This window comes from Notamacropus eugenii, chromosome 6 (assembly GCF_028372415.1).
Source record: "Notamacropus eugenii isolate mMacEug1 chromosome 6, mMacEug1.pri_v2, whole genome shotgun sequence".
NCBI classification, from domain to species: domain Eukaryota; kingdom Metazoa; phylum Chordata; class Mammalia; order Diprotodontia; family Macropodidae; genus Notamacropus; species Notamacropus eugenii.
Window position 1 is genome coordinate 206424622 of NC_092877.1, and position 12980 is coordinate 206437601.

At 37.4% G+C, this 12980-nt stretch overlaps 1 protein-coding gene across 3 annotated transcripts in view; it reads left to right on the forward strand.

The window, feature by feature from the left end:
* The window catches only part of RASA3 (RAS p21 protein activator 3), a 283743-nt gene that overhangs the window by 110479 nt on the left and 160284 nt on the right, over positions 1-12980 (forward strand). For all 3 annotated transcript variants that reach the window (XM_072621862.1, XM_072621863.1, XM_072621864.1), the window contains exon 3: positions 12386-12489. In XM_072621862.1, the coding sequence (XP_072477963.1) occupies positions 12386-12489 (104 nt within the window). The remainder of the gene's footprint in view (positions 1-12385; positions 12490-12980) is intronic.

Here is a 12980-nt window from a genome sequence, read left to right on the forward strand (position 1 = left end):
CCAATTGCGCCTACTTGTCGCTTAGGATAGACACAGAGAACTAGACTCATAATCACATTGATATTGGGGACTCTTGGGTGAGGAAGCTCCCTCTACCAAAGCAGATTGGTTCTTTTTTATGCAATTTCCAGTCTTAGGTAGTTGTCCAGGGCACAGAAAGCTTGATATTAAGTCATTAAATATCTCTGAACCTCAGAAAGTTTAAGAGACTTGCCCAGAGTCACACAACTAGTATACATTAGAGGAGAGACTTGAACTCAGGTCTTTCTGGCTTTGTGGATGACTCTCTATCCATAACACCATTCTGCTTCTCAGCTTGCATATAATTATCAATATTTTTTAAGATACTAAGATGTCAGTTATAATTGCTTGGATATAGTGAGGTAGATAGCAGTTGACTGGAAGTTCAGTTATTGCCTCTTGACAAATTTTCTTGTGAAAGTTTAGAAGGTAGATATAGACCCACCTTAATTTTTCTTCTATATTTTTGGAAATAGATTGCATTTGTTCCATCTAGCAGCTCAGGGGTGGTGGACTTGGATTCAGGAAGACTGAGTTCAAATTTCATCTTTGACACTTCCTGGCTGTGTGACCCTGCCTCAGCTTCTCTACTTGTAGAATGGATGTAATAAAAGCACTACCTCACAGGATTGTTGTGAGGATTAAATAAGGAAGTGTTTGCAATGCACATTGCAAACCTTAGAGCACTATGTAAATACCAGCTGCTGTTATTATTTTTATCATTAATATTATTATCGTTCTCAAATTCCTAAGAGCACAGATGTCATTTAATATTTGACGTTTGGGCATGAGATGTCTTTGTATCAGTTTAGTGTCCAGTCCTGTTCTTTGTTAAAGAAAAAGCATAGTAGGATTTTAACCCCCTCTCTAGTGTATCCTATCTCAGTTAGAATTATTCTACAGGATAATTCAGGCAAGGGGTTTCAGGGTTAAATTCAAGTATCTGAAAGCAAAGGTTCTTTCTACATGCCAAATCACAATGGAAGCCTAGGAAATGGCACCAGATGACAGTGTTTCAAAGGGAAATTAAACAACAAAAAAGTTAAACATGAGGCATGCGGAAAGGCTTAAAAATCAGAAGTGGTTCTCTCCTATCCCCATCTGTAAACAACCAGATGATGGATGGTTTGTTGGAGTGTACAGCCTTATGTAACCTCAATTTATTTTGCTGTTAGAACAGCTAATAAAATACATCCCTAGCTGACACTGATAAGTATTTTCTTCCTTCTCTTTAAGCTCCCTAGGCAAACTCAAGACCCTCAGGCTGGTCTTCTAACTCAAATGGAAATATGGCTAGACTTAGAAATGCCATCTCACCTCTGGTGCCTACTATTTCTGGGACCTTTGACAAGTCATATAATGTCTTTGTGATACAATTTCCTCTTCTACAAAACTTAGTTTTTGGATCAGACAGCCTCTGAGATTCGTTCAGTCCAGTTCGTTGCACTGCTCCTAAATCACTTAACTCTCTGACCCTCACTTTCTTCAGCTGTAAAATGAGGAGGTTGTAATAGATGATCTTTAAATTTCCTTCTAACGTTAATCAAAGGTGCTTCATTTACATTGAGGTTTCACTCACTGAGGGCATTTGAATACAGATCGTAGTCTAATGAGTGTTCTAGGTGGTGTGGATTGTGTGCTGGCCTTGAAATCTGAAAGACCTCAGTTCAAATCCTAGCTCAGACACCACCTACAAGCTACGTGATGTTGGGCAAGTTACTTCGACTTGACCTTTTTTAGTCTCAGTTATCTCATCTATAAACTGGGGGTGCTAATAGTACCTGCTTCATTGGTTGTTGTGTACATGTAAAGTACTTTGCAGACCTTAAAGAATTATATAAATATTAGCTATTAATGCACATGCGGCCTAGCTTTCATTTTCTAGATTGGTCTTAAGAACATTTTATTAGTCAAACGTGGAATTGTTCAGCATAGATCAGGTGCCTTTCTCAGACGTATATTCAACTCATTTGGGGGAGGACAGCTTCCAACTCATGCCAGGACATGAACTTAGGCCTTCAGTTTGCCCTGTGAAGATGAATTCAGTACTTCTAAATGTTTTAGGCTAGCCAGAGGATGTGAACTTCTCTGTGGCATGTTAATAGTGCTTACTTTCAAGAAGAAAAGGCAGGGCAAAAAAAATAATAAAACAAGAAAACTCAGCACCCTCACTTACTCACTCACAAAGAGGTTTGGTTTGGGTTCATTACTATTCATCATGCAGTGCACACTCTCTCTCGAAAGTATTAGTGCCAAATCCTCAAGCTTGCTTTTGCAAGGCTTCTAAACACTGCCCACCCCTGTCCCACTCCAAATGTTGGGAAATAAGTGGAGGATTTTGCAACCTCGCATAAAATTGGGGAAAACAAAACAAAAATCCAAAATTCATGATTCAACTAGTAAAATTAAACTTTCCTCTTTTTTTATTAGCAAATGTTTTCTGGCTTCAAATTATGGACAGTTTTAATATCGCAGCAATCAATATTCGGTATGGGGCAAAAAGTGAGGGGAACTACAAGTGATTTCTCTCTTTTTCTTTGACTTGTCTATCTTAATTTCTAATGTAGAACCTTGAGAGATCTAAACTGGTTCTTAAGCAGTTCTACTCCCTATATATTCTTGGTGCTGATACGGAATGTAGGTATTTTCCCTTTGTGTTTGATCTCTCAATGTGAAGTTTTTTGGATTGAAGTTAACTTAGTTTTGTGAAACTTCAGTTGAACTTCCAGTAATTATTGAGGGAGGGCGGAGTAGGGCCTCTATAGCTAGATGCTATTGGCACACATTCATTTCCTTATGTCAAATAGTTCTGTTTGAGGCAAGTCAATTCAGAGGCATTTTTTTTTATTTGGAAAGAAGGTTCTGGAGCCCTAAGGCTGAGAGTGTGAAACAATTGTGCTTGGGACGTTAATCGTGCCATTTTGACTGCTGTTTGACCTCTTGCTTCTCAGGTCTGTGTTTGAGACAAAGCAAGTTCTGTTCGAAGAGATACCCCAAGGTTAAGCTGGTAATTTAAGGGGAAGCTCATAGCGGTTGTGTGACTCCTTTGATTCCTTCAGAAAGAAGATATTGTTTTGTACAGCCAACTTTGGGGGCAGGAGGGCTAGAGAACTATAGATAGAGTTCATATTAATACTAATCTGAGAAGTTTGGTTCTTCAAGAAAGAATATGTTTTAAACCCATGAGATTCTTTTTAATTTTAAGTTAAAAGATCGGTGCAACCTCCTAGTAGATGACCGAAAAATATTGTAGAGAAAATCTATCCAGAATCACTGAGAATGTGAAGTTGTATACATGCATGAGATTTTTGACAACTCTACCAAGCATCAAATGACAGAGAGGGAAAGAAGATTTAAAGTTCTTTCTCTCTGTGATGCAGCAACTTTGGTTTCTGCTGAGTTTTGCCCAATTATGAATCAGAGCTAAATATAGAATCAAGTACATGGCCCTACATCCTTCAGCATCCATTTCTCTGATGCCATATTTCAGCTTTACTATTCTCCCTTGTGACAGTTTGGTTCTTTTTCTAATTTATAGGCACTGCCTTTGAGTTTTGAAGGATATGTGTGAAAGAGTGTGCCTTTCAGGATAAGAACATAAAGTTGAAATTGAGTCAAGTCATTCTATAGAGAATTGCAGTCCTTTTTCTTCTTAAGGGGACATGGGGGAAATTCAAGACATCCTAGATAAACTCTGTTACTAAGGGATGGTCTTTAGTGTCCTTCTACCATCAGATTTTATGTCTATGGTGGAAAGAAATTGATGAGGTGTGATGAATTGGAAGATGGTGCTTGTGGATAAAGATATCCAGAAGGATATCTCACATTTTACAGGGAAAGAAACGAATTTAATAGTCTTCAGTAAACTACAGTAACTTTTGGAAAGAAAGTCAAGTGCTTGTGGATAAAGATGGTCAGCATGGCCTCAAATTATAGAGAGAAAAAAGTAAATTTAATAGTCTTTAAAAAATTACAGTAACTTTTGGAAAGAAAGTCATTTGGATAACAGTTCATCAATAGATATTTATTAAGTACTTTCTGTGTACTAGGCATTGTGCTGGGCCCTAGGGATGCAAAAATGAAATGATTCATGATCTCAATGAACTTATATTGTATGAGAGAGAAAAAACCCACCTACCAACCATCATGATATATATAAACAAATTAAAAATAAATGCAATTTAGATAAATGTAATAAATTTAAATATAATTAAAATTACATATAAAAATTCAAATAAATACAATTCTAACAAATAAATTCAAAATAAATACAATTCAAACAAATATAATAAATTCAAATATAATCAAAATTAAATGAAACAAAAATATAATAAATTCAAGTAAAAATTCGAATGATTCAAATTCAAAGTAGATGCAATTCAAATAAATACACTTAAATAAATATAATAAACTCAGATAAATACAGTGCAAATCAAGAAGTTCAAAGTAAATACAAGTTCACTTTTTGCCTCTGTAGGAAGAAAGGCCTCATGTAGGAGACAGCATTTGAGCTGAGCTTTGAAGAAGATGGGATTCTAAGAAATTCCTATGGTATGGGAATGAATCCCATGCAGTGGGTGACAGAGAGCCTGAGCAGAGGTACTGAGAAGAGAGATGGAATGTTGTGGGTGAGGAACAGCCAGACATTTAGTACAATTGTGACGTAGATTACAGTGTGACACAACCACTGTAATATTTCTTCTGCTAGTACGACTGTTTGTTAGACAAGTTTTGTGGGATCAGAACCAGAGCTTTCAAATATCCATAATCCAACCCTCTGAAAAGGGAAAAGCATCCTGCCCTGCATGGGAAACATAATAAAAAGGAAATAAACTCTTCTCCAGTGAGTTATATGGTGTAGATCTTGTTTTACAGTATTACAGGAAAGGATAAAAAATTTCTGGTTATGTTGTGATCAGGAGTTATATTGTCTGTTTTCTAATCCATGATCACTTGGTGAGTCTTTGCCTGCCTGCGATGTTGTATAGATATCCAAGAGTCTGATCTTTCTGAAAGCAAGATCTTGTTCTAACCCTTTAGTAAGAGGTTTATTTGACTAGACAAGCATGTGTTTGAAGTTCAGTATCTGTCTAGGAGAGCAAAGAAGTCTGTGACTTAAAGCACTGATTTCTTTCTTTCTTTTGTTTTTTTTTTTAGTATTACTGATGATTTTGTTGGCATCACTGTCATTTCTGGATGACCCTCCCTCCTCACACCCTAATATAATCCTTTCTTATAAGTACAGTTAAGCAAAACATAGGATCATAGACTTACAATGATAATAGTGAGCCGTGCTAAGTGCTTTACAAGTATTATCTCATTTGATCTCTTCACCAACAAGCCTGGGAGCTAAGTGCCATTATTATTTCCATCTTGCACACCAGGAAACTGAGGCAGACAGGTTACTTACCCAGGATCACACGGCTGGTGTCTGAGGCTGCATTTGAACTCAGATCTTCCTTGACTCTACGTCCCATGCTCTATCCATTGTAAGAGTTTAAAGGGACTATGGAAGTCAACAAGTCCAGCCCCTTTATTTTATAGATGAAGAAACTAAGGTCTGTACCCTTGATAGGGTATGCCTGTGATCTACTGCTTCTCTACTAAGAGGAGAGAGGTCTATTTAAGCAATAGATTTTCTAGGGTCAGTTTTAGTGACTGCATTGATCTGAGATCTGAAATCTTTTGGTACATTTTTCTTTTACATCATTGTAACCATTGTGCACATTGTTCCCTTGATTGTGGGTTTTTAAGTGTTTTTTCTTGCTGTTGAATATTGAAATCTATACTGGCTTTTTGCTATGTTTTGGAATTTCAGGGTACCCTTCGCTCAACATTTGCTTAAAAAGCATGCAGTACCTTGGGACAGCTAGGTGGCACAGTGGATAGAGCAATGGACCAGATATTTACTAGCTGTGTGACCCTGGGCAAGTCACTTAACCCTGTTTGCCTCAGTTTCCTCAGCTGTAAAATGAACTAGAAAAGGAAATGGCAAACAACTCTAGTATATTTGCCAGGAAAATCCCAGTTGGGGTCATGAAGAGTTGGACGTAACTCCACAACAACAAAATATCTATTTAACATCTTCCAGATATGGGTTCATAAAAAAGAACTAGTGGAGAATAAATCTGTGCCTATGTTGGTAGAGCTCACAGTACTTGTTACCTGATATGTCTTTAGAACTTTTTCAAAGTGCCCCTATTTGTTATAGTTAACCATGCTGTCACCAGACTGGGACATTTGCTGCTCCAGACCAACATCAGCTGGAAGTCCCATCATCTCCATTTGTTTGTAGCTTGATGTGTCTTGTCATGAGTACTGGGGATAAGACATTTGTGCATCTTAGGCAAGATTTGACAATTTTTACTGTCAACTAATACATACTTTGAGCCTTCACTGTAATATGGCATCAGAAAATAAATACATGCCACAAAGAATGGATTTTCTGGCATCAAAAATATGTGTAGTGATAAAAAGCACTAATAAGTATTCCTGATTGTACCCTACATAACTGACTCCTTTGCCTCCTCTAATTCTGTGTCTGCCCTTGACTATTTTTGGGACCCCATTAATAGAAGATTCCTACATGCAGCCTAATTTCACTCAGTATTTTGTGACACTGTTTTGTCACCTATGGTGTATTCCGCCATATCAAAGGAAGACTTCCTGCCTATGCCTTGCTCAAAGCTATTATATATCAGGGTTGGGTTTTTTTGTGTGTGCCCTTCCTTTCTCTGTCTCATCAGAGTTCTTTCATATTAGTCCTGAGCTTTTCATCTTTTTCCTTCCCCTTCTTCAATGGGGATTGTATTGAATGGAATGGAAACCTATACTTGACTGAAAAAAACCATGTCACCATGGGAGATAAGGCAGCTATCTACAGGGTATCAGCTCGTTTCCTTTGGAGATGACCTTGGAAAGTAGCTTTTCAGAAGTTATTTTCAAGGACACACTAGAACAGAGATATACATCTTTTTTACTTTAAAGAAAAACACCCCCTTCTCACTTACTTTTTCACCCCATTAACACTGCATGCTTATTTGTTGTTTCTTACTGCGTAAAGAAGTGGTGCTTTAAGTAACCATGGTACTTGAAGACTTTAAAAACCTGTGATTTTGTTGGTGTGGCACATCTAAAATATATTTCATTAACTCTCATTGATTTCCTTGAGTAGGAAACATTTAATCACTCTGGTGGCCAACTTTCCGTTGACCATTGATGAGTGCCTTGGTATGTGAGCTAGCTAATCCTCTGATAATAGACCTGAATCTATTGCTAGGTCCATATTGGAAGCCTTTCTAGCTTTGTAAAAACCTACCATAGCTTATGATATAACCTTCAAGAAGACAACCTTACTTTCATGCCATGATGAAACACCAGAAGGGTGATGATTGAGAATTAGTTTTTTTAAATGTTTCTTTTAAAAATGATACTTTGAGAATCTCTAATTTCATAGATGTGAATACATCTTGAATGCTAATTCTCCCTCTGCTAATAAGGATTGCATATTCTCTGTTTCTTAGTTGGTCATCTGATGCTGATACTACTAAAAATAAAGTTATTACCTTGTGGCCAGCCTTGTGTTGACAAGAATTAAACTAATCTTAAGATAAAAGAGGTAGATAGTTATCCCTTCACATGGGGAGAGACGGTTAGGGGCACAGCACCCCTGTGATTTGGAAAATCTTTGTATAATTTTTTAGCCTTCCCTGCATACGAGAGAAGAAATCTAAATTATTAGAGTATTAAAAAATAAACTATATTGATATTATACAATACTATACATTTTTAAATGCATTTCTGAGTTTCTAAACTTTTTCTGTGTTGTCTTTGTATGTCATCTGTGGCTTCCATAAAACTTCCCCCAAATTCCCATTTAATTTCTTATGCTGACCCACAATATATCAGAACTGCAGTGGGGAAAGTCATCATGTGGAAGGGATAGCTGACGTAGTAATAGCTAACATTTATATTGCATTTCCTATGTGCCAGACACTGCGCTAAACACTTTTTACAGCTATTATCTCATCCTTGGGTCTTTTCCTCTGAGCCCTGCTGACTTGATAGGGCTTGTGCTTTGAAACCTAGAATCGCTCTCATGGTAAGGCATCAGGCAGTGACTTCAGCGGGAGACCAAGTACTGTAGTAATGCCTAACATAGACATGTTCAAAGCTCTGTGAAGTGCAGAAAAATGCAGTGAGTGCACTGTTCTTATACGCTACAACCAAATAAATATTGTGACTTGTTGTGAAATATTACTATAAGCTATTCATCCATCTTGAAAGGTTTTCATATTTATCTTGGACCAATTTCTCAGGACTTGAGGGTTTCATTGTTAATGGTGTTAAAAACAAGATTTCCTTGGTGAGAAAAATTAATGAGGCTCAGTTCTCTCTAATTAATTTAATAAGCAATTTGTTCCAACATGTTTTCTGAATATTCACTACTGAGGTTTTTATAAACTACAGTCATAATTATTTTTGTCATGATAATATGGCACCTAGTGACCACTACTAGCTCTAGCTGAATGATCGGAAAAGCTCATTTTTCATTCTTCTTCTTCCTGTTGAAGGTGAGCATTGGGTAAATGGTCTTCTTAAGCTGGGACCGGAAAGGTCCGAAATATAGTGAAATGTGACACTCCACTACAACAGTGGCCTGTCATACTCCTTAGTCAAGGGCATTTATATTTCTAGAGAAGAGAGAAATTATGTATAAGAAATGAGTACAAGAACAAGAAAAGAAAAATATTTGTAATGTTTGAGTTTTTCTAAAGAAAAGGTGTTATCTAAGATAATATTGTTATAACACAGTGTAGTGTAACGTTAAAACATAATATGTTGTTCATTGAAAGTTGAGATCTAATATTAGGAGATATGCTATATGGTGTCGTGTTATGTTGTGTTGTCATGTCATGTCATGTTATGTTATCTGTGTTGGGCAGTAGATAGAGCACTGGGTTTGGAGTCAGGAAAATCTGAGTTCCAATCCAGCTTCAAAAACTTCCTAGTTGTGTGACCTTGGGCAAGTCACTTAGCCTCTGTTTGCCACTGGAGAAGCAAGTGGCAAAAACACTCCAGTGAGCCATGGGATCACATGGAGTCAGACGTGATTGAAACAACTGAACAGTAACATGTTATGTTATAATATGTTACATTGTGTTATACTGGCACTATATTAGGTAATGCCTTTTCTTTAGAAAAACTCAAACATTACAAATATTCTCTCCTTATTTTTTTTTCTTTTTCTATTCTTGTATTAAGAAAGAATCATCACTTTTGTTACCTGTTTTAACAACAACAACAAAAACCCAAAAAGATCCACTGGATTTCTATGCTACCATTCTTCCAAAGATCTTTAAGTGTGTGATCATATATTATCACAATCTCATAGTGTCCTTGGTAGCGTCTGAATGCAAAGATGGAGAAATCAGGTACACAGTGACTCAGATAAGGTGACCTCATGTTATTGGATAATCAGTGATCAATTTAATTCTCATTCATCTGAGTGAATGCTTAATATAAAATTAATCATACAGTAAATCTTATTGGTTAAAATTAGCTGGGGAAATATGACCTGTGTGACCTTGGGTGAGTCACTTAACCTCTGTGAGTCTGAGAGACCCAGTTTCCTCATCTCTAAAATAAAAGGGTTGGACTACATTGTCTCTGAAGTTCCTTTCATCTCTAAGTCTGTGATCCCATGTTTCAGAAACTGACAGGAGACTCTATTATCACATGGAACTTAGTTTATCCATGGGCTTTTTCTAGCTTTTTAAAACCTGTCAGAGCTTATATTTTCTTGACATAACCTATAGATTTTTTTTGGTAAGTAAATTGATTTTTCTAAATGCACAACACAATTGATTGTCCTGGGTCAGACCCCTTATCTTATTCACATCATGAGTTTTATTCTCCATGGAGAAATGGCTTTCTAAACAAAAGCAGACATTGGGTCCCCTTCAAATAACCATACATTCTTAATTAATTGAGTTCAAAAAGATTTCATAATCTGTTAGATGTTCATGACTAAGAAAGTTGTGTATTGGTATCCCAGTCTCTTTAGAAGATATATTTTACAAAGAGGCAAAAACAGCCCCATGTCCCCAAAAGATCTCACATTCTATTGTGGAGAAAACAAGATGAAAATAATGAGGTGCATTAAAACGACTTAAAGGGTAGATGGGAGACAATCTCAAAGGGAAGATTCTTGTATTGAGGGGAATAGGAAAGGCTTCTTGCAGAAGGTGCAATTTTAGCTAAGACTTGAAGGAAGCCTCTTCCTCCTAAGGAGAAACTAGGCAAGTAAGTCAGTTGGTAGAATGAAGAATCATAGGATTTAGAGCTGGATAGTATTGAATGCACCATTTACAATTATCTCTTTCATATCTCATCTTTTCCCCATCGTGGATATGATGTATCTCAGGTTGCCATAAGAAATTAAATGGGAATTTTGGGGGGAGTTGTGCAGAAGCTGTAGATAACATGCAAAGGCCAGCAGACGACCCAGAAAAAGTTTAGAAACTCAGAAATGCATAAATATATGTACAGTATTGTATAATATCAACAGTTTATCTTTTAATGCCATAATAATTCAGGCTTCTTCTCTGATATGAAGGAAGGGCCAAAAAATTTTACATGGATTTTCCAGATTGCAGGGATTCTGGGCTTCAAATCCCTGTGATGTGGAAAGGATAACTGATGTGGAAAGGATAACTATAGTTAAGGTCCCTCATTTTTAGGAAAAGAAACTGGGAACCAAAAAAGTTAAGTGACTTATATAAGGTGGTAAGAGAGCTGAGATCTGAACCCCTGTCCTGTCTTAAAGAGGGGGAAAAATGTTTTTTCTACTTTACCACACCTGGAGGAGGGCTATTGCTGAATTTTAGCTGGGACACGTGAGTTGAATTGACTCAGGTATACATCTATCTTCTCTTGAAAGCAGTGAATAGATTTCATAGATATTTAATGAGTAGGTCTCTTACATACATCCCTGATCTTGTACTTGACCAGAACAATGAGGTTTGTTTAAGCAGAGGATCTCCTGGCTTTCAGCTTATTAGTTAGAAGTTGGGATTTATTTTTAAGTTGACATCTGTGGTGTTTGCTGCATTTGCTGAGTTGACTCATGCCTGGGCAGATATCTCGAAAGGGTGGGAGGCTTTCTCACGGGGGCGATCATCTGTGACAGAAAGGAGAAACCTCTTCTAGGAAAAATAACACGGATGGATGTTTAAGCGGAATAATAGGGAGACAGGAAGAATGTCAGGGCTTAATGTCATGCACTTGAAAGGTGTTGCTTTATTTCGATTTGAAATATGTCAGTGAGGCTGCTGGGAAAAAATAACACCCCATAGAAACCTCTAGCAGCTTTTCATATTATGGAAGTTATCTTTCCCCTACCCCAGTAAACTTGAATGAGTATTTTAGAAAGCTCTTGAATCAGCTGCTATACAATGCTTAGCATCGGATCTTGCAGGCCCAAAGAGAACCAGTGTAGTAGTACAAATGTATTCATTCACATCACCCTTAAGGACTCGGAAGCCATATGACTTGGAGGTTACAGAAATGGAGATGAACTCTGTAGGGGGGGAATCTTTTCAGGTCTGCCTAAAATTTAATTTGAAGAAATTAGTGAGGGCAATAAGCATTTATTAAGTGCCAGCTATGCGCTAGGCAGTATGCTAAGCTCTTTACAAATATGATCTCATCTGATTCTCACAACAACCTTGTAATGTAGGTGCTATTATTATGTCCTTCTTACAGTTCAAAAAGTAAGGCTGACAGAGGTTAAGTGACTTGTCCAAGGTCACATAGCTAGTAATTATCTGAAATTGGATTTGAACTCAGGCTTCCAGACTTCAAGCTCAGCACTCTGTCTACTGTGCCACCTCACTACCTTTGTAGATTTAACTGAAAATTTAACTGATTGAAAAATGTAAACTGAATGTTGGTCAAGAATAAACACGTTTTAGATATATGCCCAAGTATGAATTGAACAGGCTAGCTAGGTGTTGCAGTGGATAGAGTGCTGGGTCTGAAGTCAGAAAGACCAGTTTTCATGAGTTCAAATCTGACCTCAGACATTTACTTACTGTGTGGCCCTGGGCAAGTCACTTAACTCTGCTTCAGTTTCCTCATCTGTAAAATGAACTGGAGAAAGAGCTCCAGTAATGACCGCAATGGAGTCACAAAGAGTCAGACCAACAACAGCATGAATTTAAAAGCTTTTCCATGTTTATGCCTACCACCAGTTTTCCCATACTTAAACTATCCACGATATTTATTAATTACTGTTTTCAAGATTGATATTAAGTACATATGAAGAGTGTATTATAATGATGTTCATTTTATTTTTTCCTAGTCCCTTTTATGGAGAAGACTTTTACTGTGAAATTCCTCGGAGTTTTCGGCACTTGTCCTTTTACATTTTTGATAGAGATGTGTTCAGGAGGGATTCCATCATAGGTATGTACTCAAAAGGTGTATTTTCTCTATTGTTGGTTTCCTTACATGCCCTTGCAATTATGACTTTGAATCAGAAATGGGGTGAACTTTGCCTAAATGTTTCTCTTTCCTTATTCCACAATCCCCATGTCTGGACAAGGAAAAAAATCTGTTGATCTTTGACAAGGTTATAGAACAGGGGCAGGGAATCTGTGGCCTTGAGGCCACATGTGGCCCTCTAGATCTTCAAGTGTGACCCTTTTAATTCAGTCCTCACTTAAGGACCTAGAGGGCCACATGTGGCCTTGAGGCTACAGGATCCTCACCCCTGATATAACATTTGGGGATACATTAAGACCTAAGAACAGGGCTGGAGGGTCTCCCTGATGAAGGGAGCAAATGATTCTCTTTGGAAGACAGGTGGGTAGCAGATAATGCTGGCAGAAGACTTCTTGATGATATGAGATGTAGAGAAGGGCAGAAGAGAGAGAACGGCCTCATATTTTCTGTAA